General features: G+C 50.5%; 1 protein-coding gene across 4 annotated transcripts in view; it reads left to right on the top strand.

Moving 5' to 3' along the window:
- Window positions 1–25204, top strand: part of ELMOD3 (ELMO domain containing 3) — a 30583-nt gene extending 5379 nt beyond the window's left edge. For 2 of the 4 annotated variants that reach the window (XM_008254179.4, XM_070068847.1), the window contains 10 exons: window positions 2248–2325; window positions 2796–2865; window positions 9010–9078; window positions 10057–10148; window positions 11615–11738; window positions 11954–12076; window positions 17794–17924; window positions 23542–23615; window positions 23794–23921; window positions 24348–25204. In XM_008254179.4, the coding sequence (XP_008252401.1) occupies window positions 2248–2325; window positions 2796–2865; window positions 9010–9078; window positions 10057–10148; window positions 11615–11738; window positions 11954–12076; window positions 17794–17924; window positions 23542–23615; window positions 23794–23921; window positions 24348–24550 (1092 nt within the window). In that variant the 3' untranslated portion in view covers window positions 24551–25204. Of the gene's footprint in view, window positions 1–2247; window positions 2326–2795; window positions 2866–9009; window positions 9079–10056; window positions 10149–11614; window positions 11739–11953; window positions 12077–17793; window positions 17925–23538; window positions 23616–23793; window positions 23922–24347 lie in introns of all 4 variants that reach the window. The other 2 variants (XM_002709676.5, XM_070068846.1) reach the window with 1 other exon arrangement.
- The last annotated feature ends 2657 nt before the right edge of the window (window positions 25205–27861 follow it).

The following is a 27861-nucleotide window of genomic DNA, read 5'->3' as shown; positions in this document are numbered from 1 at the left end:
TACGGAATGGATATATTTTAATTTGTCTAATCATTCTATTAGTGGACATTTTGGATTGTCCCAGTCTTTTGCTTTATAAACTGCTGCAATGAATGACTGTTGTAAATGTGTCATTTTAACATGAGTGTATGTGTGTCTGTGTCCTACACAACTGCAGGCCCAAGATGCACAAAACATGTGTTATTTTGTCAGATGTTGTTAAGCTATAGAGGTGGGAGCAATTTATTCTCCCATGTATTGTGACCCTTGGCCCTCTAGCCAACATGGTCTGTCATCAAAATGTTGACTTTTGATAATGTGACAGATGACACATAGTACCTCAGAGTAGTTGTTTAGTATTTGACTTTTCTCCTAGGAGTGAGGTTGATCCTTTGTTCGTATATTTAAGAATGGTAGGTGTTTTCCTTTGAGCTAAACTGTTCATATCCTTTGCCCACTTTTCTATTGCCTTGGTTTCTTGGTTTTGGGTTTTTTTTTTTTTTAATTTAATGATTTTTTAAAAGATATATTTATTTACTTGAGAAGCAGAGTTAGAGCGAGAGAGAGAGAGACAGAGAGAGATGTTTTCCATCTATTAGTTCACTCCCCAAATGTCCACAACAGCCAGAGATGTGCTGATCCAAAGCCAGGAGGAGCCAGGAGCTTCTTAAGCACATGGGCCATCTCCCACTGCTTTCCCAGGCCATCAATAGGGAGCTGGACCAGAAGTGGAGCAGCTGGGACTCAAACTGGCATCCATATGGGACGCTGGCTCTGCAGGCAGATGCTTCACTTACTATACCACAATGCCAGCCCCAGCTTCCTGATTTGTAAGATTTTTTTTTCAGCATATTGAAAAAAGTGGCTGTGTATCTGTGATTTGAATTGCAAACAGATAATCGGGTTAGTTTTGCTGTTTAATTTTTAACTCTAGTAGAGGAAAGGTCTAGCAGAGCTGAAAGGCTAAAGGAAACTCCCTCATTGAACTTCACTTACTCACAGCCCTAGGACCTTTTATGGGTCCAAGAAATCTGTGTAATATTTTTTGAAAGACTTATTTTATTTATTTGAATGGCAGAGTTACAGAGACAGATCTTCTGTTCACTGGTTCACTCCCCAAAAGGCAGCAACAACCAGGGCTGGTCCAGTCCAAAACCAGGAGCCAGGAACTCCATCCCGGTCTCCAACATGGATTCCAGGGCCCCAAGCACTTGGGCCATCTTCTGCTGTTTTCCCAGGTGCATCAGCAGGAAGTTAAATTGGAAATGGAGCAGTTGAGACTCAAACTGATGCTCATCTGGGATGCTGACATCATAGGCAGTGGTTTAACCCACTGTGAATGACACTGATCTCTTTATAGTATCTTTGAGATAGCATTAACTAAGTCTTTTGCATTTTTTTTTTTTTTAAAGATTTAGGCCAGCGCCGTGGCTCAATAGGCTAATCATCTGCCTGCGGCGCCGGCACACCGGGTTCTGGTCCCAGTCAGGCCGCTGGATTCTGTCCCGGTTGCCCCTCTTCCAGGCCAGCTCTCTGCTGTGGCCCGGGAAGGCAGTGGAGGATGGCCCAAGTGCTTGGGCCCTGCACCCGCATGGGAGACCAGGAGAAGCATCTGGCTCCTACCTTCGGATCAGCGTGGTGCGCCAGCCGCAGCGTGCCGGCCACAGCGGCCATTGGAGGGTGAACCAATGGCAAAGGAAGACCTTTCTCCCTGTCTCTTTCTCTCTCACTGTCCACTCTGCCCATCAAAAAAAAAAAAAATTTATTTGAAAGTCAGAGTTATACAGAGAGAAGGAAAGGCTGAGAGAGAGATCTTCCATCCATTGGTTCACTCCTTAATTGGCCGCAATGGTTGGAGCTGCGCCGATCCAAAGTCAGGAGATTCTTGGGTCTCCCACGTGGGTGCAGGGGCCCAGGACTTGGGCCATCTTCTACTCTTTCCCAGGCCATAGCAGAGAGCTGGATCGGAAGTGGAACAGCTGGGTCTTGAAGCGGTGCCCATGTGGGATGCCAGCACTGCAGGCGGTGGCTTTACCTGCTATGTCACAGTGCTGGCCCCTGCAGTTTACTTAAGACCAGGTTAACCAAGTTTTTTTGGTGTGTATGTATGTGTATATATATATATAGTATTCCTTACGATTGATGTCTCTGGAGATCATCTGTTTTTTATTGTTTTGTGTGTGATATTGGGAAAAGATGTGACTTTTAAACTATGGTGTGTAGGGGATTCGTATGTGCCTGGGAAATTGACCCTGGTTTGTCTTACAGGTTGAAAGGGTGTCTGCTGAGTACTCTCCATCATGTGACAAGGACAACAGTGCTCTGAAGGCTTTCCGAGGAATTCCTGTATGTGTCACCCACACCTCAGTGCCTCCTGCTATACCAGCTTTTGTTGCATGCTGCTGGGTGGTGCCAGGCACTGTGCTAGGCACCAGGGACACAAGGATGGCATAGACCCTGCCCTCTGGGAGTGCGCACTGGTGGGGAGGGGGTATGGGGCACAAACAGGCATGACAACTTCTGCTTCATCAGAGAAATGCTGTAATGGAGCCCAGGGAGAAATGAAGAGAAAACAGCAAAGGCTCACTAGGTCTGAAATGAGCGGTGTGGATTTTGGTTATTATTCCAGTAGGATATCCACTTGTCCCCATGTCAGCCGGGTCTCCCACTTCTGGGTTGACTTAATCAACCTCCTGGGGCCTACCAGATCCTTCTGGCCTCCAGTTTCAAGGATGTTGAATACAGTGGGTGGGAAGAGCCTGTGTGCCTGGGAGATGTGGCTTCTTCCCTCACTCTAAATGTCAGTGCCCCTACAGATCTCAGAGTTGAAGAACCAGAGCATTCTCCAGGCCCTGACAGCAGAAGCTAACGGATGGGAGCCAGCTGGTAAGGGCCCCTTCAGGACACTTAGAGCCTGGGTAGGACCCAGGTCAGACCTGCCCTGGCATCTGCTTTTGATTGTTTGGATTCCTCTTGCTCTTCATCCTTCAGAGTTTTTTAGATTTATCATTCCTCACAGAAAATTAGAATTAGCACTAGATTAGGAACCAAAAGACCTGAGTTCTAATCTTTCTCTGCTAGTGGTTTACTGTGTGTTTCCGGGCGAGCCATGTGATATCTTTGTTAGTGGAAATATTAATATCTCTTGCATCCTCAAAAGAATATTATGAAAAATGACACAGTGTATGTGATAAGACTTTGTGAAAGTATTCTACTTAATTTGCTTTACATGACATTTTACTATACTATATATTTAAACATTTTTTTAATTTATTTATTTGAAAGCAGAAAGGCAGACGCAGAGATTTCCCATCTACTCTGTGAACACCCATAACAGCCAGGACTAGCCAGGACTTGACCAAAGTCAAGAGCTCAGTCTGAGTCTCCCAGGTAGATGGTAGGGACCCAACTACTTGAGCCATCACCTCTGTCTCCCAGGGTGTGTATTAGCAGGAAGCTAGATTTGGGAGTAGAGCCGGAACTGAAACCCAGGCACTAGAATAGAGGATGTAGGTATCCCAGGTGGCATCTTAACAGCTTTGCCAAACGGCTGGCCCTCCTGTACTATATTGAAAGCTCATTCCACTTGCTGACTTACTGTGGAGAAAGGCACACTTGCCAATTCAAAAGCATCTGTTCTGGTGTCAGATATTTCTGTTTAAATTCTGGCTTTCTCACCTATGTGACTTGAGCAAGTTATTGAACCTTCTGTCACATTCCTCATTTATGAAACAGGAATTTTATCAGAATATAATGGAAAAGAATAAATGAGATTGTGTAGATAAAGTGCTTAGCCACATAAAACACAAAATCACAGTGAGTGATCATTGGTATGTATTGTTTATTTTTAATTATTATTCTTGAGATAACATTTTTTTAAAAGGTTTTATTTTATTTATTTATAAGGCAAAGTTAGAGGCTTGCGCCGCAGCTTAATAGGATAATCCTCTGCCTAGCGGCGCCAGCACACCAGGTTCTAGTCCCGGTCAGGGCGCCAGATTCTTTCCCGGTTGCCCCTCTTCCAGGCCAGCTCTCTGCTGTGGCCCGGGAGTGCAGTGGAGAATGGCCCAAGTCCTTGGGCCCTGCACCTGTGTGGGAGACCAGGAGAAGCACCTGGCTCCTGGCTTCGGATCAGCGCGGTGCACCGGCCGTGGCAGCCATTGGAAGGTGAACCAACGGTAAAGGAAGACCTTTCTCTCTGTCTCTCTCTCTCACTGTCCACTCTGCCTGTAAAAAAAAAAAAAAAAGAAAGAAAGAAAGAAAGAAAAGAAAGGAAAAAGAAAAGAAAAGAAAGGCAAAGTTAGAAAGAGAGGGAGATACAGAGAGAGACATTTTCACTCCCCAAATGACAACAGTGGCCAGGGCTGAGCCAGACCAGAGCCAGGAGCTTCATCCAAGTCTCCTATGTAGATGCAGGGGCCAAGCACTTGGGCCATCTTCTGCTGCTTTCCCAGGCCATAGCAGAGAGCTGGATTGGAAGTGAAGCAGCCAGGACTCCAACCTGTGCTCATATGAGATTGCCAACATTGCAGGCAGCAGCTTAACCCGCTACCCCACAATGCTACAATACCGGCTCCAAGAGGTAGCATTATAGTCAAATACTTAATGGCTCTACTAAATAGAGTTCAACAAATAAAAAGTAAAAAGACTATAGTTGAGCAAGAAAGTAGGCAAGGGCTATAAATAATCCAGTGAAAAGATTTTTATCTTCACTCCTATAAGGTAAATTTTTAAAAATCACAAAATCATTAAAACTATAATAGTATATAATTCTTAACAGTTTGTTTAGGGCTGGCGCTGTGATATTGCTGGCATACCATATGGGCTCTGGTTCAAGTCCCAACTGCTCCTCTTCTGATCCAGCTCTCTGTTACAGCCTGGGAAAGCAGTAGAAGATGGCCTAAGTGCTTGGGCCCCTGCACTCACATGGGAGACTCAGAAGAAGCTCTTGGCTTCAGCCTGGCCCACCCTGCTCATTGCCGCCATTTAGGGAGTGAACCAATGGATGGAAGATCTCTCTCTCTCTCTCTGTCTCTACTTCTCTCTCTATAACTCTGACTTTCAAATGAATAAGTAATTTTATTTTATTTTATTTTATTTTAAATTTTTTTTGACAGGCAGAGTGGACAGTGAGAGAGAGAGACAGAGAGAAAGGTCTTCCTTTGCCGTTAGTTCACCCTCCAATGGCCACTGCGGCCAGCGCGCTACGGCCGGCGCACCGCGCTGATCCGATGGCAGGAGCCAGGTACTTATCCTGGTCTCCCATGGGGTGCAGGGCCCAAGGGCTTGGGCCATCCTCCACTGCACTCCCTGGCCACAGCAGAGAGCTGGCCTGGAAGAGGGGCAACCGGGACAGAATCCGGCGCCCCAACCGGGACTAGAACCTGGTGTGCCGGCGCCGCAAGGTGGAGGATTAGCCTAGTGAGCCGCGGCGCCGGCCTTATTTTATTTTTGACAGGCAGAGTGGACAGTGTGAGAGAGAGACAGAGAGAGAAAGGTCTTCGTTTGCCGTTGGTTCACCCTCCAATGGCCGCCACGGCCGGCGCACTGCAGCCAGCGCACCGCGCTGATCCGATGGCAGGAGTCAGGTACTTCTCCTGGTCTCCCATGGGGTGCAGGGCCCAAGCACTTGGGCCATCCTCCACTGCACTCCCTGGCCACAGCAGAGCTGGCCTGGAAGAGGGGCAACCGGGAAAGAATCCGGCGCCCCGACTGGGACTAGAACCTGGTGTGCTGGCGCCGCAAGGCGGAGGATTAGCCTAGTGAGCCACGGCGCTGGCCTGTGAATAAGTATTTTTAAACAATTTTTAAAGGAAAAAAATCTGAAGATTCTTGCTAATATGAGCAATATTAATCATCCTGAAGACGTGTCCTTTGTCTCTTGGTTCTTCTCTTGGTTGGAGGAAAATAGTATTTCTGTCAAGATGATTTTTCCTGGTTCTGAGGGGAAAGGAAAAGATGCTTTTGCATGGTTTGGACGTTTGTCTCCTGTTTTTAGGTCCCAGCTTGCTATTGCTAGTTGAGACCTTGTACTTCCTGTCTCCTAACCTATTGTGACAGCAAACCCCAGCATCTTGGCTGTGGAGTTTTGACTCCTGGCTCACAGACTTTGATCAAATTGTTTGTAGGTGAGAGTGTATGGAGTTGCTTGCAGATGAGGGTTTGATAGGTGAAGAACAGTAAATCTACCTGTAGGTGAGAGACAGAAGGGTAGAGAGATCCTGATCAGCTGCATAACATGCATTCCAAGAGTTGCCCCATTCTTCTCTCTTTAAAAATGAAAGCAGTTCTTATTCATTTTGGGGTGGGTGTTTGACATAGCAATTAAGATGTTGCTTGGGACACCTGCATCCAGGTCCTTTGCTTCGCGCTTCCTGCCAATGTGTACCCTGGGAGGCAGCAGATGAGCTCAGGTGCTTGGGTCCCTGCCAGCCGTGTGGGAAACCCAGATTGTGTTCCAAGCTCCTGGCTTTGGCCTGGCCCAGCCCTGGCTCTTTCGGGCATTTGAAAGTTCTCTCTCTGCTTCTGTCTCTCTTTCAGATAATAAAGTGAAAAAAATATTTTTTGTATTTATTAGAAAGATGGAGAGGAGATAGAGAGGGAGCTCCCATCCACTGGCTCACTTTGCATGAGGGTGTGCTGGCAGCTTAACCGCCAGGCCTTACACCCACCTTCTTTTTGGTCTGCCACCTCCTTTTAGCGTGCATGATAAAGGCGAGTTTTGTTTTCTTCATCATCCAAGGTCCAATATTCCGTTGTGGGTGTCCAGCCTAGAAGCCCTGAGGCTCAATGTCTCCCCCAGACTGGAGCTGGCAAGATAGAATTTCCTAGAGGTTCAGACATTCAAGACCCTGGACCCTTGCCACTTGCTCCTACTCTCTTCTGCACTACAGGGCCTGAGCCCACAGCTAACATTTTTTGAGCTATTAACTTTGGACTACGTACCCCTCTAAGAACCTGGAGAGTTACCATATCCACACAACAGTCCATGAGAGTTAGGGATGATTAAGTAACTTGGAAGAAACACAGCTGGTAAGTAGCAAAGATGAAAGGCAGAAATACAGAGAAGTAGAGAGAGAGTTACCTTCTATCTGTTGGTTTACCCCCTAAATGGCCACAATGGCTAGGGCTGAGCCAGGCTGAGATCAGGAACTGGCTCCTGGCTCCTGGCTCCTGGCTTCGGATCGGCACAGCTCCAGCCGTTGCAGCCAATTGGGGAGTGAACCAGTAGATGGAAGACCTGTCTCTCTCTCTCTCTCTCTGCCTCTTCTTCTCTCTCTGTGTAACTCTGACTTTCAAATAAATAAATAAATCTTTAAAAGAAAAAAAAAGAAGAAGTGGAGCAGCTGGGACTTGAACCAGCACCCATATGGGATGCCGGCACTGCAGGTGGCAGCTTTACTTGCTATGCCACAGCGCTGCCCACCCCCCAAACATTTTTTGAGCATCTTTCATGGATCAGGCACTAGGCACACCTGTAGTAATGTAATGGGAGAGACAGTCACAATTTAATAAGCACTGGGTATCAAAGTCTCACAGAGGAGTGGCTCCTAATGGAGACTAATGAGGTTAAAGAAAGCTTCCAGGAGAGGGAGATGCCAGAGCTAACCAGAGGAGGAAAAGGAGGTTGGAAGGGCTGGTGCTGTGGTGTAGAAGGTTAAGCCTCCACCTGCAGTTCCGGCATCCCATTGGAGCTCAGGTTTTAGTCCCAGCTGCTCCCCTTCTGATCCGGCTCCCTGCTAATGTGCCTGGGAACAGAAGTTCCTTCTGGCTACAGCCTGGCCCGAGGCCCTGGCCATTGTGTCCATTGGGGAGTGAGCCAACGGATGGAAGATCTTTCTTTCTTTCCTTCTCTGTCTGTATTTCTGCTTTCAAATAAATAAATAAATCTTTTATTTTAAATAAGTGGGGGAGGCAGCACTGTGGCACAGCGTGTTAAAACCTTGGCCTGAAGCGCTGGCATCCCACACGGGCACCGGTTCTAGTCTCGGCTGCTCCTCTTCAATCCAGCTCTCTGCTGTGACCTGGGAGAGCGGTGGAGGATGGCCAAGTCCTTGGGCCCCTGCACGCACATGGGAGACCTGGAGGAGGCTCCTGGCTCCTGGCTTTGGATCGGTGCAGCTCCGGCCATTGCGGCCATCTGGGGAGTAAATCAGCAGATGGAAAACCTCTCTCTCTCTCTCTTTCTTTCTCTGTCTGTACCTCTCTCTGTAATTCTGTCTTTCAAATAAATAAAATAAATCTTTAAAAAAAAAAAAAAAAGGCCGGCGCTGTGGCTCAATAGGCTAATCCTCCACCTTGCGGCGCCGGCACACCGGGTTCTAGTCCCGGTTGGGGCGCCGGATTCTGTCCCGGTTGCCCCTCTTCCAGGCCAGCTCTCTGCTATGGCCAGGGAGTGCAGTGGAGGATGGCCCAGGTGCTTGGGCCCTGCACCCCATGGGAGACCAGGAAAAGCACCTGGATCCTGGCTCCTGCCATCGGATCAGCGCGGTGCGCCCGGCTGCAGCGGCGGCCATTGGAGGGTGAACCAACGGCAAAAGGAAGACCTTTCTCTCTCTGTCTCTCTCTCTGACTGTCCACTCTGCCTGTCAAAAAAAAAAAAAAAAAAAAAAAAGGCGGGGGTGGTGGTGTCTGATGAGAGTCCAGGGCCCTGCTCTTCAGCAGAGGGAGCGCGGTTTGTGCAAAGGCACAGAGGGCGGGGGATGCAGAGCACGCTGAGGAGCACCAGGTGGTTCTGTATGGCCCTAGAGCAATGCTAGAGAGGTAAGAAGGATCCAGATTGTGAAGGGATTTAGGTGCTCTGCTGTAGAGCATGGGTTTATCTTGGGAGTTGCTGGGAATCCATGGAGGGTTTTTTAAACCAGGTGGCTGATGTCAGCTCTGTACTTTTGAAGCTCACTCGGGCAGCTGTGTGACGAGGAACAGAGTGGGGGGGTTGGCAAGTCCCAAAGAAGGCAGACGAGGCCGGGGTCTGCAGTAGTGCTCCAGACACACCTGGGTCTCAAGAGACTCCTTTCATCACTGTTGCAGGTGTGAATACTGAGGTGCTCAGAGCCCAGGAAGAATGGGAAGCTGTGGACACCATCCAGCCAGAGACAGGTAACGGTGAGAGTGTCACTGTCCTCACGTAGCCCAGCTGCTGGCGAAGGCACCATCCACACATTTGCCTAATGCTTCTGGGACTCTGCAACTAAGAGACAGAATTCCCGAGTGTTCTCATTGTAGCTACTTGACATAGCCTAGGATCTCTCTTCCAAATCCGATGATAGCTACGTTCTACCTCTGGGGGAAATGGGCACGGGGACAGGCAGGGGCTGCTGCCATGCCCATCTTGCACTCATTCCTGAGAGAAGACAGAGTGTTCAGGGTCAGCTTGCAGGGTGACAAGGCAGAAGATGGGGCAGGGAGCTGAGGACCCTGTGCAAGGCTGCTTGGGTTGCCCACTGCACTAAGAAGGCTCTGGGGTTGGGGTCTGAAACCTTCTTCGGGAAGGCTTGAAGGCTGGGCAGAGATTGTCTTGTGACCCTTTCTGAGAGGCTTGGAGAGAGCTCTGGGAGGGGCAGAACATGGACCTGGATCTGGCCTGAGCTCCACTGGAGCTCCTGGAGAGATGTGATGTTTAACAGTATCAGCCATGATCTGCATCACTAACTGGTCACTTCATCCTATGGGCTCTAACAGAGGCTAGGGAGTGGGATCCTGCACAGGATGTGAGAGGGGGAAAAGTAGAAATTGGGAAAGGCCCCAAACAGTCTGGTGGCATGTTCTTGCATGCACACCTGCTCTGAGCAGTGTCCTGTCTGCTCAGATGAGTGGGTTAGGGAGTCCCTTGCAAGGCAGATCTGTCTGCTCCTCATTACAGAGATCAGCCCAGCAAGACCCTGAACAACCTCATCCAAAAAGAGTCAGCCTGGGAGATAATGCCAGCCCCTTGAAAAAGGACTGGTTGTGGCTGTAGGTATGTGAATGTTCAGCTGGAAGCCAGTGTTCATCTTGGAGGTGACAACCAGGACCCTCGGTGAATGCTGCTGACAGAATGGCTTCCATCACAAATGCTGTGTCTTCCCTTTGCCACAGGGAGCCGGGCCCGCGCAGAGCAGCCTGGGCAGCTGGTCTCTTTCAGTGAGGCTCTGCAGCATTTCCAGACAGTGGACCTCTCCTCCTTCAAGGTACGGCAGTAGGGGGTCTGGGGCTGCAAACAGCACCGTCTTTCAGGAGCCAGGTTTCCATCCTACCAGATGCACCATGCAAGATGGAAGCTTCCAGTTGAGGGCTGTGCCTCACCTAAAATCTTCGCGACAGAATCACAGATAGCCAAAGATCATGATTTCGTGCAGGGCCTTGGTCACTTTTGTGGGACTGAGCTCATAGCTCTCTTGTGGCTGTGTCCCTACTCTTCTTTCTTAAGGGTGGGGAGGTGTGGCGTCAAATACTAGGTGGCTCCCTGGGCAGGCCAGGCAGACTGTCATAGTTTATGGCCAGTGGAGGAAAATCTTCCATTCCTTCAAGGAGCCAGAAGCCACTTGGAAATTTATGAAAGACATGGAGTTGAAAAAAGAAAGAATATTTGGAGTTGGAAGGCTTTTGGTGACATTTTGAGTGATCAGTAGTAAGTTTAGAGGAATGCGATTTCAGATCTTCAACCTAAAATCCTGCTCAGGACAGAGAGGCTGAGAAGATGGAATATTCTAAAGCCCGCACCAGTGGCCCTGAGCCATGAGAACTGGCTTAGCCTAGTTAGGAAGTGCTGGTCATGGCCGGAAGATTCCAGCCACCCCTCAGAGGCATCTCACCCTAGTGAGTCCCCACTAAACTTCCCTCCCCCACGGGCCCTGTCCATATGGAAGTTGACAGGGATGCTAGATTGTATAGTTGATGTCCTTCACAAAGAGAAAAAGAGAGACCTGCAAAGAGTGGCGGTATCCGCGCTGGGAAACCCTGACCTGCGTGTTTGTAGCCTCCAAAGGAGTCAGCGGAATAGGTAGCTGTGGAAAAGCCCAAAAACCAAGAGAAAAGAACTGGCTGGTAATGCCTACAGCTGGGGCCATGTCTGCCTCCTTGCAAAGAACCTGGGGGCTGTCAATTGTTAAATCAGCAACAGGAGTCACTGCGCACTTACTCCCCATGTAGAATCTCTGTCCTTAATGAGTTGTATTATGAGAATTAACTGTAAAACTTGTTTTCAAAAAATACCTTATTCTTCGTGTGAGTGCAAATTGTGGAAATGTTTGCTTAGTATAGAGTTGGTCTTCTGTATATAATTAAAAACAAATCTGCATGAAGAATGGGATGGGAGAGGGAGTAGGAAGTGGGATGAGAGTGAGGGTAGAAGGGTGGGTATGGGGGGAAGAACCACTGTATTCCTAAAGCTGTACCTATGAAATTTGTATTCATTAAATAAAAACTTTCTTTAAAAAAAAAAAAAGAAAAGAAAAGAAGAAGAAGAAGAACCTGGGGGCTGGAGGAACCTGACCTGATTCCAGATACTCAGCCTGTGCTTCACAGCACCCTCCCCCTTTCCCTGGTCCAGTGACCAGCCGCTTAGCTGGGGGGCTAGCTGGTCTAAGCCTGGCGGTGAGTTCATTTAGGCGGGTGGACCCAGCACTCAGCCCCTTACCTGCTCCTTCCTCCCCAGAAAAGAATCCAGCCAACCGTTCGAAGGACCGGGCTCGCTGCCCTCCGGCACTGCCTCTTCGGGCCTCCAAAGCTACACCAGGGCCTTCGGGAAGAAAGGGACTTGGTTCTGACCATTGCTCAATGTGAGTGCGTGGGGGCTGCATGTGTGGTCAGGCGGAGAGCGCTGTCTGTCCACCCTGTGGCTAAGGCAAAACCAGGGCTCTCGCATGTACCTCATTGGTGGGTGAAAGGGGAGCTAAAAAGGGTCTTGAGCAGAGTCCACATCGACCGCTCTCTGAGAAGCACCCAGTGTTCCGTGACAGGCAATCTAGCAGACTGTGGGTATGTTTTGAGGCAGGTGGCCTGGATAGCCAAGACCCAATGCATGGCCGAGTCCTGCAGACCATCTACAAGAAGCTGACTGGCTCCAAGTTTGACTGCGCCCTGCACGGAGACCACTGGGAAGACCTGGGCTTTCAGGGTAAGAGAGGAGGAGCAGCTCATCTTCTCTCCTTTGCCCCTAATCCAGGGCTGGAGTGAGAGGCCAGATGGTGCTCTTCCAGCCACACAGGCACTGTGAGGCAGGATGGGGGGGAGAGTTCCAGGAGGAGGGCACAGCACATGCAAAGGCCCTGAGGTACAGCATTCTTGAGACCAGAAAGGTCTCCTTATGGCCCTGCAGGCCACTGTGAAGCATATCTAGTGATATGGACAGAATTTGGCTTATTTGGAGGCTTTTTTCCCTCTTTTTTATTGAATACTGATGAAAATTTTATTATATAGTATTTTTTGAGTTAAAATGATTTGTACTAAAGCCAGTACTCGAGGGACAAGGTTGATGGCTTATTCAAGAGGCCGTCCACTTGAGGAGATGGTGGACTCTGTATCCCAAAGACGATCTCAGGTTCTCTAGTTAGCAGGAGGACTTGTTAAAGGAGAGAGGGTGGTTGAGGGGGGCTCCAGGAAGATAACCACTTTGTTGGCTGTGGGCAGATTCCCCTGGTCCGTTCTGATAAGCATCTTGAGACTGGCCAGGTGGTAGTCTATCTGTCCTTGACCTCTGCCCTTTATAGCTGCTGGTCGTGAATTCCAGGCCAGACAATGGTTCCTTTTGTGTTCAGCTTGACTATTTAAGGCTGGTGGCCCTAAAGTCTTTCTGTATCTGAGGTCCAGCAATTTAAATATGTGTATATTATTAATATATACATATTAAATATGTATATATTTATTTTATTTATTTAAAAGGAAGAGAGAGAGATCTCATTCACTCATTCACTCCCCAAATGCCCAAAAAACATCTGTGGCTGGGTCAGATTGAAGCCAGGAGCTCAGAATTCATGAGTGGCAGGGAGCCAACTATTTGAACCATCACCTCCTGCCTCCCGGGAAGCCGGAATCAGGAATGAAGCCAGGGCTCAAACCCAAGCACTCCAGTATAGAATGTGGGTATCCCAAGTGGTAACTTAATTGTTGTACCAAACACCTGCCCCATATCTATCCAGCCAGTTAGCTGACTCCCTGATGCCAGTCTCTAGAATTTTTTTTAAAGAGTTACCTATTTATTTGAAAGGTAGAGGAGAAAGAGAGAGACCAATCTTCCATCTACTGATTCATTCACCAAATGCCTGCAACATCCCAGGGTGGGCCAGGCGAAGGCCAGGAGCCAGGAACTCCATCAGGCCTCCATGTGGGTGGCAGGGACTCAAGTCACCAGGCCATCATCTGCTGCCTCTGAGGAGCATTAGCAGGAAGCTGGAACAGAAGTGCAGAGTATCCAGGATTCAGATTGCCATTTTTTTTTAAGATTTATTTATTTATTTGAAATGTAGAGTTACAGAGAAAGAGAGAGGTCTTCCATCCACTGGTTTACTCCTCCATTGGCTGCAATGACTGGAGCTCTGCCGATCCAAAGCCAGGAGCCAGAAGCTTCTGCTGGGTCTCCCACATAGGTGCAGGGGACCAAGGACTTGGGCCATCTTCCGCTGCTTTCCCAGGCCATAGCAGAGAGCTAGATTGGCAGTGGAGCAGCCGGGACTCGAACTGGCGCCCTTGTGGGATGCTAACACTGCAGGCAGTGGCTTTACCCGCTACGCCACAGCGCCGGCCCCAGATTGGCATTTCAATGTGGGATGCAGGAGTCCCAAGTGGCAGCCTAACCTGCTGCATCACAATACCTACCCACCTGGAATTCCTTTTTTTTTTTTTAAGATTTATTTATTTGAAAGAGTTATAGAGAAAGAGCAACAGACTGAAAGAAATATCTTCCATCCACTGGTTCACCACCCAAATGCCCACAACACCTAGGGCTGAGCCAAACTAAAGCCAAGAGCCCCAAACTCAATCTGGATCTTCCATGTGGGTGGCAGGGATGTAAGTGCTGAGCCGTCACCTAGTGCTTCCTAGGGTGCACATTAGCAGGAAGCTGCAATTAGAAGTGGAGCCTGGACTTGAACCCAGCAACTCTGACATGGGATGCAGACATCCCAAGTGGCATCTTAACCACTGTGCCAAATCCCCACCCCAGAAAATATCTTAATTTAGACACTCATACTTCATGGTAATCTATTCGTGTTGGCAGCATATTTATACCCCTGTCCTCTCCCTCTTCTATAATGTAACTATATTAAATATGTCCTCTCTATATTTAAACTCACTTTAGATAATGTTATGATCTGGGGCCAGCATTGTGGCATAGCAGATTAAGCCTCTACCTATGATGCCAGCATCCAGTATGGGCCCCAGTTCAAGACCCAGCTGTGGTCAGCGCCGCAGCTCAATAGGCTAATCCTCCGCCTGCGGCGCCGGCACACCGGGTTCTAGTCCCAGTCGGGGCACCGGATTCTGTCCTAGTTGCCCATCTTCTAGTCCACCTCTCTGCTGTGGCCCGGGAGTGCAGTGGAGGATGGCCCAAGTGCTTGGGCCCTGCACCTGCTCGGGAAACCAGGAGAAGCACCTGGCTCCTGGCTTCGGATCAGCATAGTGTGCCGGCCGCAGCGCGCCAGCCACAGCGGCCATTGGAGGGTGAACCAACGGTAGAGGAAGACCTTTCTCCCTGTCTCTCTCTCTCACTGTCCACTCTGCCTGTCAAAAAAAAAAAAAAAAAAAAGCCCCAGCTATATCACTTCCAATCCAGCTCCCTGCTGATGTACCTGGAAAAGCAACAGAGGATGGACCAAGTGTTTGGACCTCTACACACATGTGGGAAACCCGGAAGAAGCTCCTGGCTCCTGGCTTCAGCCTGGCCCAGCCCCAGCCATTATAGCCATTTGGAGAGAGAACCAGCAGGTGGAAAATTGCTTGCTCTCTCTGTGTCCTCTTTTCTGTTATTCTGCCTTATAAATAAATTTCAAATTTAAAAAATAAATAAATTAAAAAGAAATATAATGTTTTATGATTTGTATTTCAATCATCAATCATAATTTTTAAAACTCTGGGGGAGAAGGAAAGTCTATTGTATTTATCTGTGTAGTTATTTGCATGTTCTTTCTTTCTTCCTGATATTCCAAGATTCTCTCTTCATTTTCCTTCAAGAACTTCCTGTTCTTGGAAAAAAAAAAAAAAGAATAGCTGTTCTGTTAGGATTGATCTAATGGCAATAAATCATCTTAGTTTTCTTTATTTAAGAATTTTTTTAAGATTTATTTATTTGAGAAACTCATTGCCCTGTAACTGCTTTGTCCTTCACAGGTAAGGAGTTACTTTTCTTCTCCCTTGTTTTCAAGATCTTTTCTTTGTCTTTTTTTTTTTTTTTAAGATTGATTTCTTTTTTTTCTTTTTTTTTCTTTTTTTTTTTTTTTTTGACAGGCAGAGTGGACAGTGAGAGAGAGAGACAGAGAGAAAGGTCTTCCTTTGCCGTTGGTTCACCCTCCAATGGCCGCCACGGCCGGCGCACTGCAGCCAGCGCACTGCGCTGATCCGATGGCAGGAGCCAGGTACTTATCCTGGTCTCCCATGGGGTGCAGGGCCCAAGCACTTGGGCCATTCTCCACTGCACTCCCTGGCCACAGCAGAGAGCTGGCCTGGAAGAGGGGCAACTGGGACTAGCACCCGGTGTGCCGGGGCCGCAAGGTGGAGGATTAGCCTAGTGAGCCGTGGCGCCGGCCTCTTTTCTTTGTCTTTAGTGGTCACTGTGTGGATCTCGTTGGGCTTATCCTGCTTGGGGTTAACTCAACTTCTTTTTTAAAGATTTATTTATTTTTATTTGAAAGTCAGTTACACAGAGAGAGGACAGGCAGAGAAAGAGAGAGAGAGAGAGAGGTCTTCCATCCGCTGGTTCACTCCCCAATTGGCCGCAACGGCCGGAGCTGTGCTGATCCAAAGCCAGGAGCCAGGAGCTTCTTCCGGGTCTCCCACACGAGTTCAGGGGCCCAAGGACTTGGGCCATCTTCTGCTTTCCCAGGCCATAGCAGAGAGCTGGATCGGAAATGGAGCAGCCAGGTCTTGAACTGGCACCCATATGGGGTGCCGGTGCTTCAGGCTAGGGCTTTAACCCGCTGTGCCCCAGTGCCGGCCCCAGCTCAACTTCTTGAATCTATAGATTTAATGTCTTGCCAAATTTGGTAAAATTTCAGCTGTGTTTACTTTTGACACAAATGCTAAATCATTGACTGTTTATTGATTGATTGATTGAAGAGCTTCCATCTGCTGGTACATTCCCAAAATTCCCATAGTGACTCGGACTGGGTCATTGTGAGGATCAATCCAGGTTTTCCTGGATTATGGATGACAGGAATCCAATTACTTGAGCCATCACTGCCACACTGACAGGAAGCTGAAGCTGAAGGAGCCAGAGCTGAGTATCAAACCACTTGGGACATTCACACCCCAGTTCAGACTGCTGGTTTGATTCTGATCCAGCATTCCTGCTCATGTGCCTGGGAAGACAGTGGATGATGGCTGCAGTACTTAGGTCCCTGCACCCATGTGGGAGACCCAGATAGTGCTCCTGGCTCCTGGCTTCAGCCTGGCTTCAGCCCGACCCAGCCCTGGCTCTTGCAGGCATTTGGGGAATGAACCAGCAAAATGGAAGATTATACTCTTTGTCTCTCTCTCTCTATATATATATATATCTCCCTCTCTCTGTCACTCTGCCTTTCAAATAAATATTTTTATAAAATAAAATAAATGGAACAACACAAACTTATTGCTTAGCTTGTTGGTCTGTAGTGGAGAAACCTGACACAGATCCCGCAGCGCTGGGTTCCTGGGTGGAAGCTCTTGTCTTCCAGATTCTGAGCGCCACCTACATTCCTCCATCCTCAAAGCCAGAGACAGTGTCTCTGGGCCCGATTCCTTCTCTCCTCATGTCTTTCTCTGGCTCTATGCTTCTGCCTCTCTCTTCCACTTTGAAGCACCCTCTGATTACCTTGATCCACCCAGATAATCCAGGGTAAACCGCTGATTTGCAGCCTTCATTCTCCCTGCAGTCTTTATCCTTTTTGACCCCTTAGGACATGGATATCTTGAGGGAGGGGATTACACACCTGGTGAGGGCCTTCTTACTGCATCGTAACACACAGAGGGCATCACGTGGTGAGACTGCAACTGTGTCAGCTCCGCTCTGCCCTCCTCTAAGACACCAGGGAGCCCTCATCTGATCCCAGTTGCTTCCCAAAGGCCGCACTCCAAACGTGACGACCAGATGAATTAGGGGTTACGTTTCCACATTCAAGCTGTAGCCTGCTTCCATTGACATTCCTGGGTCGCTGCCTTCTCTGGCACAGTCAGGACATATCAGACATACGAGACCCGGGAAACTCAATGTCGTGTCTCAGCTCTCAAGGTCCCCAGCCAGGCTGTCCTCCTTCTCCACCTTTTAGAGTCATCTGAAAGACTGCTTCCTGTATTAGTGTCCGCGGCTTGTAGCAGCAGGAGAATAGGGAGAACTGCATTCCTCATCTTGCCCCAGAACCAGAAGTTCAGTCTTGCTTTGTGAAGGATCTGCCCCGTTGTATGGAGAAAGAATGCATAGGATCATATGTAGCAGCAAGAAGAATGCAGGAGGCTGCCCGCGGAGCTCTGGGCGACCCCTTGTTTGGTCCCACAGGGCTGTATGGACCTGTACTTGCACTCCTATAGGGCAGGGAAGAGGCCACTGTCAGGGCAGCCTTCCAGATCAAGCCCTTGAAGGTCAAGGGAACAGAACTTCATTAAGCATTGCTCACCTTGGCATCCCGCGTCCTGTGGTTTCTTTCACAGGAGCAAATCCAGCCACAGACCTGAGAGGGGCAGGCTTCCTTGCCCTCCTGCATCTGCTCTACCTGGTGATGGACTCAAAGACCTGGCTGATGGCACAGGAGATCTTCCGCCTGTCTCGGCATCACATCCAGGTGGGCTTTGGTGGGGAGCCAGGACCTGAGCACTGGGGGAGCTGTGACTGCTGAGGGCTCTGAGGACAGCAGAGGAAAACCCGGAACGGGCTTCCTAGCCTGTCTGACCTGGGTTGGACTCTGCCCTTGCCCACTAATTACCTGTGTGTGGAAGCAAGTCCCTCACCTCCTCAGAGCCTTGGTTCCTCACCTGCAAGGTGGGCATAGAGACTTCAGTTGGCTCCCTGGGAAAATGACACGAGCCAGTGCACGAAAGCACTGGGCACAGCAGGGGTGTCGCTGTGTCAGCTCTCTGCCCTCCCTGAGGAAGTGCTGGCAGCGCTGGGAGCTCCTCCTGACTCTGTAGGAGAGGGAGCCCCTGGGGCTCTGTCCAGACCTGCCTTTGGGGTTGGGTCTGATAGCTTTCCTAAGCGGTAAGAGGGGATGGTGCCGCCATTTTAGAAAACAGATTTGACCCGTGTTCCTTCCATTTGTCTATCCCAGACTTGTGGGACCTGGAATTCATTCATTCACTGCACAAGGATTTATTCAATGCCCCCTGTGCTATTATTTTTGTGGGCTCCAGGTACATATTGGTAAACAAAACAAAGCTCCTTCCAACAGAGACAAGACAATATTTTTTTTTAAGTTCCGTTTTATTTATTTGAAAGTTTTATTGACATAGAGAGGCAAAGAGAAAAATATCTTCCATCCACTGGTTCACTCCCTGAATAGCCACAATGCCCACACCTGGGCCAGGCTGAAGCCAGGAGTCTGAAGCTCCATCCCGGTCTCCCGCGTGGGTGCCAGGGGCCATCTTCACTGCCTTCCCAGGCACATTAGCAGGGAGCTGGATCGGCAAGTGGGGCAGCCAGGACTTGAACTGGGACTGCAATACCGGATGCCAATGTTGCAAGAAGCAGCTTAACCTACTCTAACACGCCAGCCACAAGGCAGTAAGCTTTTTGAAAAAAAAGAAAAAAAAAAAAGATTTATTTATTTGTTTGAGAGAGTTATACAGAGAGAGGAGAGGCAGAGAGTCTTCCATCCACTGGTTCACGCCCCAGTTGGCTGCAATGGCCAGAGCTAAGCTGATCCAAAACAAGGAGCCAGGAGCTTCTTTTGGGTCTCCCATGCAGGTTCAGGAGCCCAAGTACTTGGGCCATCTTCTACTGCCTTCCCAGGCCATAGCAGAGATTGGGATCCGAAGTGGAGCAGCTGGGACTTGAACCGGGACTCAAACCCATATGTGATGCTGTGTCACATGCAGCGGTTTAACCCACTACAATACAACACCGGCCCCACATCTTATATTTTTAAAATTAGCTGGATACAAGTCTGCACAAATACATGCATTAGTAAAGTAGATCCTTTCTCTTTTTCTTTTTTTTTTAAGATTTATTTTTTATTTATTACTTGAGAGAGTTACGGAGAGAGGTAGAGTCAGAGAGGTCTTCCATCCGCTGGTTCATTCCCCAGATGGCTGCAACGGCCAGAGCTGTGCCGATCAGGAGCCAGGAGCTTCTTCTGGGTCTCTCATGTGGGTGCAGGGGCCCAAGGACTTGGGCCATCTTCTCCTTGCTATCCCAGGGGTGCTGGCACTTCAGGGCAGGGCATTAACCCACTGTGCCCAGCGCCGGCCCCGTTTTGGCAGGCAGAGTGGACAGTGAGAGAGAGACACAGAGAAAGGTCTTCCTTTTTCCGTTGGTTCACTCTCCAATGGCCGCTGCAGCTGGCGTACCACGCTGATCCAAAGCCAGGAGCCAGGTGCTTCTCCTGGTCTCCCACATGGGTGAAAAGTCCAAGGACTTGGGCCATCCTCCACTGCACTTTTGGGCCACAGCAGAGAGCTGGACTGGAAGAGGAGCAGCGGGATAGAATCCGGCGCCCCAACCGGGACTACAACCCGGTGTGCCGGCACCGCAGGCAGAGGATTAGCCTAGTGAGCCGCGGCACCAGCCACGTAGATCCCTTCTTGAAACCAAAACTTCTTGAATGCAAAACAAATAGTCATACAGTTTCTGCCACTTAGATAATTTTTTATTTCTATATTTTTGGGGAGAAACACCTAGTAAATCTGTTTTTATGGGGGCCAGCACTGTGGCATAGCGGGTAAAACCACTGCCTGCAGTGCTGGCATCCAATGTGGGCACCGGTCTGAGTCCCAGCTGCTCCACTTCCGATCCAGCTCTCTGCTATAGCCTGGGAAAGCAGTAGAAGATGGCCCAAGTCCTTGGGCTCCTGTACCTGTGTGGGAGAACCGGAAGAAGCTCCTGGCACCTTGCTTTGGATCGGCTTAGCTCCGGCCATTGCGGCCAGTTCGGGAGTGAACCAGCAGATGGAAGACCCTCTTTCTCTGCCTCTCCTTCTTTCGCTGTGTAACTCTGACTTTCAAATAAATAAATAAACAAATAAATCTTTTTTAAAAATCTGTTTTTAAATTTTTTGTTTATTTGAAAGGCAGAAAGAGAGAGATTTTTCATCCACTGGCTTACCCCCCAAATGCCTGCAATAGCCAGGGCTGGGCCAGGCCAAAGCTAGGAGCCTGGAGGCCAATCCTAGTCTTCCACGTGGATGGCAGGAACCCAAATATTTGAACTGTTACCTGCAGCCTCCCAGGGTACAGGTTGGCAGGAAGCTGGATCGGAAGCAGAGGAGCACTCCGATATGGGATGCAGGCGTCCCAAGCAGCAACTTAACTGTTATGCCAAATGCCTGCCCCCAGTCCCCAAGGTTTTTATTGGGGTCTGCCTGGGCCGGCAGTCTCTGCCTAGTACATACCAGAATTCCAGAGTCACAGAGGGAAGGCAGGTGTCCAGTACAAGCAGTTCAGGAACAGTGAGCCACGCCTATCAGCTGGGGAATGGTGGGAGCCATCTCAGAGTCCAAGCACCTAGATGCCACCATGGGCCAACCTTGTAAGCAGGGCTTTCTAAAGACAGCAGTCTCACATCTCCTGCATCAAGCCTTTACTCTTTCCTACATGGCCCTCAGTTTATTTCCTTTTTGATTTTTAGAGATGGGAAGGCTGAGGGCCCTAGGGGTTAGGTGGCCTTCCCAGGGACACATAGCTTGCAGGTCGCCAGGCCAAGATCTGGAACCAGGGTGTCATGGAAGAGCCTGAGAAAGGCTGTGCAGCCAGCAGCCCTGCATCCGGGGCTGTTCATTAGAGCTTTCTGCAGTATCGAAATGCTCTGTCTACTTGATGGACAGATGTGCGCCATCTAGAGATGGGGGTGTGGCATAGCAGGTTATGCTTGGGATTTCAAAACCCATCAGAGTGCTGATTTGAGTCCTGGCTCCTCTACTTCTGACCCAGCATCCTGCTAATGCACCTGCGAGGCAGCAGATGGTGGCCTAAATGTTTGAGTTTCTGCCACCCACATGGCAGACCCGAATGGAGGTCTAGGCCCTGGGCTTTGGTCAGCCTTGCCTGGCCCTGGCTATTATAGGCATTTCGGGAATAAACCAACAGATAAACGATTTGTGTCTGTCTCTCTCTCTCCCTGTCTCTTTTACTCTACCTTTCAAATAAATAAATAAATAAATAAATAAATAATTAAAACATTAAAGGGGCCAGCATTGTGCTGTAATAATTAAAGCTGCCACCTATGATGCCGGCATCCCATATGTGTGCCAGTTTGAGTCCCAGCTACTCCACTTCTGATCAAGCTCCCTGCTAATGGCCTAGGAAAAGCAGTGGAATATGGCCCAACTTCTTGAGACCTTGCCACCCACATGGGAGAGACCCTGGCTTCTGGCTTTGGTCAGGCCCAGCCCTGGCCATTGTGGCCAACTGAGGAGTGAACCAGTACATGGAAAATTCTCTCTCTCTCTCTCTCTTATATATATATATATATATATATATATATATATATATATATATATATATATAACTCTTTCAAAATAAATCCTTAAAAGTAAAATAAAACCTTTAAGTAAATAAATATGTTAATAAATGTCGCTTTAAGTAAATGAATAGTTACTAAGCACATGAGACTACTGAGTACTTGAAATTTGAGTAATGCAACTCAGGAGCTGGATGTTTTACCTGATTTAATTTTTAAGGATTAACTTACTTGAAAATCAGAGTTACAAGAGAGGGGAGGCAGAGAGAGAGAGATCTTCCATTGCTGGTTCATTCCCCAGATTGCTGCAGTAGCCAGGGCTGGGCCAGACTGAAGCCGAGCCGGAAGCTTCTTCCGGGTCTCCCATGTGGGTGGCAGGAGCCCAAACATTGGGCCATCTTCCACTGCTTTTCCCAGGCCATTAGCAGGGAGCTGGATCGGAAGTGGAGCAGTTGGGACTGGAACTGGCACGCTTATGGGATGCTAGCATTGCAGGTGGCAGCTTTACCTACCACGCCACCATGCCAGCCCTAATTTTAATTAGTTTACTCTTACATAACTACATTAGCCAGGTACTGGCTTACTGGACAGCCTAGATCTGTGTCGTATATAGTGGGTTTTTCTTCTCTTGGGAAGCAGGTGGGGTACATAGACTTTGGCTCTCTTCTGCACCCAGGAATACGCTGACTCACATGGCCCTCACAGTGGACGTTCTTGTTTATTTGCGCCAGAGGAAGCTAATAAGTCATGTCTACAGATTCCCCAGGGGAAGCTCTTCCATTTAGAAATATGCTTGGTTTCATTGTTGTTAAAGAATAAGAAGGAACCTGTCAAGCAGGCATTAGGCCTAGCCATTAAGATGCTGCATAAGACACCATGTCTCATGTCAATGTCAGGTTCAATACCCAGCTCCAGCTCCTAACTACAGCTACCTCTAATGCAGACCCTAGGAGGAAGTGATGATGGCTCAAATAGTTGGGTCCCTGCCCCTCCTGTGGGAGACCTGGACCAAACTCCTGGCTCCTGGCTTATGTGTAGCCCAGCCAGGCTGTTGTGGCCATTTGGAGAATGAACCAGAGGACAGGAGCAGCCTGCCCCCTACCCTCCACCCCACGCATCGAAAATGATTTTTTTTTTAAAAAAATAAAGGAAATTGCCTCTCCAAAACTAAAGCAGTAAAGTGGACCCTCCCAGGGGATGCCGAGGCCGTCTTGGTGAAGACCCCTGCCATGCTCCCTGCCGCATTCTCCCGGCTGGACCTGCATAGCCCTTGTGTGCGTTGTGGAGAGGTGGGGTGCCCTTAGTGAGACTGGCTTTCTGCTTGCTTGCATCTTCTCTGTGTGCTTCCACATGGGGCGCCCCTGAGCAGCCAGATCACCAGAATCACCTGGAGGACCACGGAGTTAAAGGGCTGAGTCCCACTCCTCCGTGTTCATCCCAGCGCCGAGAGCTCGCCTGGTCCCGGCAGCAGCACAGCTGGGGACGGCCACGGAGAGCTAAGGAGCGGAGCTGCTGAGGAGGCTGGAGAGCTCCGCAGGGCTCCTGCGTGCCTGCGGCGGAGCAACCAGCCCGGGTGGAACCCGGTTCCCACACCTGGCACAAGTTACGTAAGGGCATGGAGCCTTAGCTTCCCTTCTGGAAGACGGGAAGATTATTTGGAAAACTAAGTGCGAGCAACAACAATGTCGGCTTGGCCTCTGGGGCCGTGACTCCCTGCGGGCCATGCGAGGCTGCCAGTGAGAGCTGGGGCTGGGGTTGCCACTGACACACCGGCCCCTCCGTTGCAGCAGTTCCCGTTCTGTCTGATGTCCGTGAACATCACCCGCATCGCCATCCAGGCCCTGAGGGAGGAATGTCTGTCCAGGTGAGTAGTGAGAGGCCCAGCGGAACCTGATTCGCTCCCTTGCCTGCTTCCAGCTCCTCAGCCTGTTCCTCACCTGCAGGAACTGGGGGGCCTGGACACCCCGGCCCCAGAGGAGGGGGTGTCCTGGGTCCGGGCTGGCTCCCCTGCGGGAGCTGAGCAGACATCTCCCTGTCCTTAGGGAGTGTAACCGGCAGCAGAAGGTCATCCCCGTAGTGAACAGCTTCTATGCGGCCACTTTCCTCCGGCTCGCCCACGTCTGGAGGACCCAGGAGAAGACCATCTCAGACTCGGGCTTTGTCCTCAAAGGTGAGCTCCCTCTACTGCAGTGGCCGAGGCTCAGACACCCCAGGGCGGAGCTGCAGTTCCCCACCCCACTCCATCCATCCGGCCTCCTCTGGAGTCTGCCCTTGGCCGCTGTCCACCACCACCCTCCTCCCTTTCGGGCCTGATGAAGAGGAGGTGATTGCATGAATCTAACCTGGAAGCCAGGGGCCGGCAGGCAGCCTGACCGTTCAGTCACGATTTTCCCGGACAATGTGGAGTGTGTGGTCTCCGAGGCCAGTGTCCTCCTCCTCCCTCTCCAGTGGGCCCTCTGTCTTTGGAGACTTGTTTGCCTTTATCTCTCTTGGTAGGGGTTGTGGCTGTTCCCTAGAAGTGCTAGGCTGGAGGCTCTAACGACTGTGCTGTCCAAAGCGCTCCCCAGCCTCCCTCCCTTAATCCTCTCTGCTCCAGACCTGGAAGTGTTAGCCAAGAAGAGCCCACGACGGCTGCTCAAGACCCTGGACATCTACCTGGCTGGGGTGTCAAAGGGCCAGGCCTCCTTGTTGGGGGCCCAGAAGTGCCCTGGGCCACAAGCCCCTCACGCCAAGGACCTCACCTTCACAGGCGTGTGTGACCTGCAGGCTCACTCAGCTGAAGGCTCCGGGCTGATCTGACGCTGCCCCACCGCAGCGGAGCAACGGAAAGACTTGAAGGCTGGGCCGCAGGGGCTTTCAGAGCAGCGCATGGCAGGCCATGTCCAGAACACCCTGGGCCGGCAGGAGGCGTGAGGGCAGACCTGCCTCTGGGGCGGGGAGAATCTTGCCTCAGTGTCAGTGGGGCTGCCGGCTGCAGGGTGGGTTCCAGGCCATGAGTGCAACAGCACTGTGTGCATCCTCCACATAGCCCCACACAGAAAGGATTCTCAAGGCAGCCACAGTCCTGACTGGCAACTGGGCATTAGGTAGAATTGAGACAGGGAAGAGGGCAGTGGCAACAGCCAGCAGGAGGCAGCATAGTCCAGGGCAAGGTGCTGAGAGCTCCAGTGAGCGTGGGCCTTCCTCTCCTGCAGCCACAGGGCAGCATCAGGGCCCCTCTGGGCCCTCAGGCCTCACACCTCCCACCTTGCTCTTTCTCAGCCCCCCCCTCCAGTACTTACCATCTAGAAATGGGCTTTCAGCCCCTGGGGGCTGCCCTGTCCTCAAGCCAGGAGCTGGGGCTTCCTCCCATGGAGGCTAGGCACTGTGTCAGGAGGGCGTCTTTCCAGTGGGTGGAGGGAAGAGGAAGTCTGCACACCGGCACTTTTCCAATAAAGAACTCTTCTCGTTTAAGGGTCACAAGTGTTTTCCCTTGGCCCCATCGTTCCAGGGCCGGGCTAGTGCCAGGTACTGCATGCATGGGGTGTATGGAGGCCCCAGCCCGGCCATGTGCTCCAGCAGAGAAGCTGCCTATGCCGTGGGCAAATTCCCACTGAGTTCAAGTGACGTCCACCCCACCTTGGTTGCCCTCGCAGGCCCCAGCTTCCCCGCACACGCCAGCTGGCGGTTGAGGAGGCCCTGGCTCTTGCTAGGATCACACGGTGGCAGGTACCGCACAGGGCCTTCCCTGCACTTGCTTCTGGGGCAGCCTGGCTCTGTTGCTCCCTCATGAAAGGGCCTCCAGGCCAGAGTACTTCCCCTGTCCTGTCCTCAAGTGGAGCTATGGAAGACTGTTACCAAGTCTGACTCACGGGAGGCAGACCCATCACAGAGGCAGGGACCACCGACGGCCACCCGGGGATGGAAAGGAACCCCTGGCTGGTGTCTGGATGCCTCGGGCATGCACTATTGCCAAACCCTGCAGGTGGCCTTGGGCCATCTTTGCCCAGCCTGAGCTAATTCTTCATTCCTGTCACTTTCTCCAGCCTGGCCTTCAGCTGACAATGAGATGGCTGGGGTGGGGTGGGGTGGGCAGGCGGAGCTGCAGCTCAGCCTCCACTCTGGGGTGAGTGTCAAGTCAGGTGGTTCCTTTCCCCCAAATCCCCATAGCTTGCCGAGCCTGTGAGGCTAACGCAGCCGCCCAGCCCTGAATGTGCTGCCCTTGGCTCATGGTCCACAGGAGTCCTGGGAGCCCCTTGCAGGGGAGGAGCAAGCGCCCTGGGCACGCCCTGGGTAATATTTTCCAGACCACATCATGCTCATGGCGTCAGACCTTGGGACATCAACAGTAATGCAGGCTGAAGTTTTTAAGTTGTAGTCATCTTGGTGGACAGACTGGTTTGAGGAGATGTGTGGACCCTCTGAAAACAGGTGCAGAAATTTTAATCTGTACATTTTTCTTTTTTTTTTTTTAAAGATTTGTTTATTTACTTGAAGGCAGAGTTACAGGTTACAGAGAGGCAGAGAGAGAGGTCTTCCATCCGCTGGTTCACTCCCAGATGGCTGCAACGTCCAGAGCTGTGCTGATCCGAAGCCAGGAGCTTCCTCTGGGTCTCTCACACAGGTACAGGGGCCCAAGGACTTAGACCATCTTGTACTGCTTTTCTAGGCCATAGCAGAGGGCTGGATCAGAAGTGGAGCAGCCAGAACTCTAACTGGTGCCCATGTGGGATGTTAGCACTGTAGGCAGTGGTTTTACCTACTATGCCACAGCGCTGGCCCCAATCTGTACATTTTTCTTAAGGGATTTAGGGACCAGCACTGTGGTATAGCAGGTAAAGCTGTCACCTGCAGTGCCAGCATCCCATATGGGCACCGGTTTGAGACCCGGCTGCTCCACTTCTGATCCAGCTCTCTGCTATGGCCTGAGAAAGCAGTTGACGATGGCCCAAGTGCTTAGGCCTTTGCACCAGCATGGGAGACCCAGAAGAAGCTCCTGGCTCCTGGCTTCAGATGGGCCCAGCTCCGGCCGTTGTGGCCATTTAGGGAGTGAACCAGTGGATAAAAGATCTCTCTCTCTCTTTGCCTCTGCCTTTCTGTAACTCTGCCTTTCAAATAAACCTTAAAAAAAGAAAAGGGCTTAGGTCCTTCACGGGAGACTTAACAATACTCCATAAATCTAAAAATATTGTCAAAGCCACTGAGCACAGCACTTACTCTTGTCACTTTTGAAGACTATTTCCAGAGCCAGCATGGTGCCACAACAGGTTAAGCTGCTGCTTGCAGTGTTGGCATCCCATGTCAGCACCATTCAAGTCCCAACTGCTCCACTTCTGATCCAGCTCACTGCTCATACACCAGGGAAAGCAGTGGAAGGTGGCCCAAGTACTCAGGTCCCTGCACCCATGTAGGAAACCCAGATAGAGTTCCAGGCTCCTGGCATTGGCCTAGACCAGCCCTGTTGTGACCATTTGGGGAGTGAATAAACAGGTGGAAGAACTTAACTGTTTCTGTCTCTGCTTCCTTCTTGGTCACTCTGCCTGTCAAATTAAAAAAAAAAAAAAAATCCCTAGGGCCTGGCCTGCTAGTTGTACCACAGGTTAGGCTGCCACATGCAACACCAGCATGTTCAAGTCCTGACTGCTTCTGATCCAGCTCCTTAATGTGCCTGGGAGGGCAGCAGAGGGTAGCCCATGGTGACGGCTAGGAGGTCTGTGCAGAGAAGAGAGGGAGGGAGATATGCAGGGGAGCTGATTTTCCTAGGCTTCTTGGCACAAAATCGGGAAGGTAGCCTTGGTCAGCGGCTTGGTTTGGTTTTGTTGGAGATGCAGGAATCCAGCGTGTCAGAGCTCGGCAGCCACGTAGCCTTTAGGATGCAGGGGCAGGATGTGTGAGGGCAGCTGCAGCCCTGCCAGGCCCTGCAGTTCACACTTTGCTCGTGCCTCCCTAGCTCTCCCTTCTCCCCACTCCCTGGCTCCGCAGCCTCTGATAGTCCACCACCTCCGCATTATACAAGGGCATGACCTAGGGAAAGTGACTTGGCCAAGGTCACATAGGCGCAGAGTGGGCACCAGACCCAGGACTCTCCACCCTAGCCCAGCGCTTTCCCCGCGGCTGCACAGCGGCCCTGG

Source organism: Oryctolagus cuniculus, chromosome 2, assembly GCF_964237555.1.
Source record: "Oryctolagus cuniculus chromosome 2, mOryCun1.1, whole genome shotgun sequence".
NCBI classification, from domain to species: domain Eukaryota; kingdom Metazoa; phylum Chordata; class Mammalia; order Lagomorpha; family Leporidae; genus Oryctolagus; species Oryctolagus cuniculus.
This window is presented reverse-complemented; position numbering and strand designations above follow the sequence as displayed.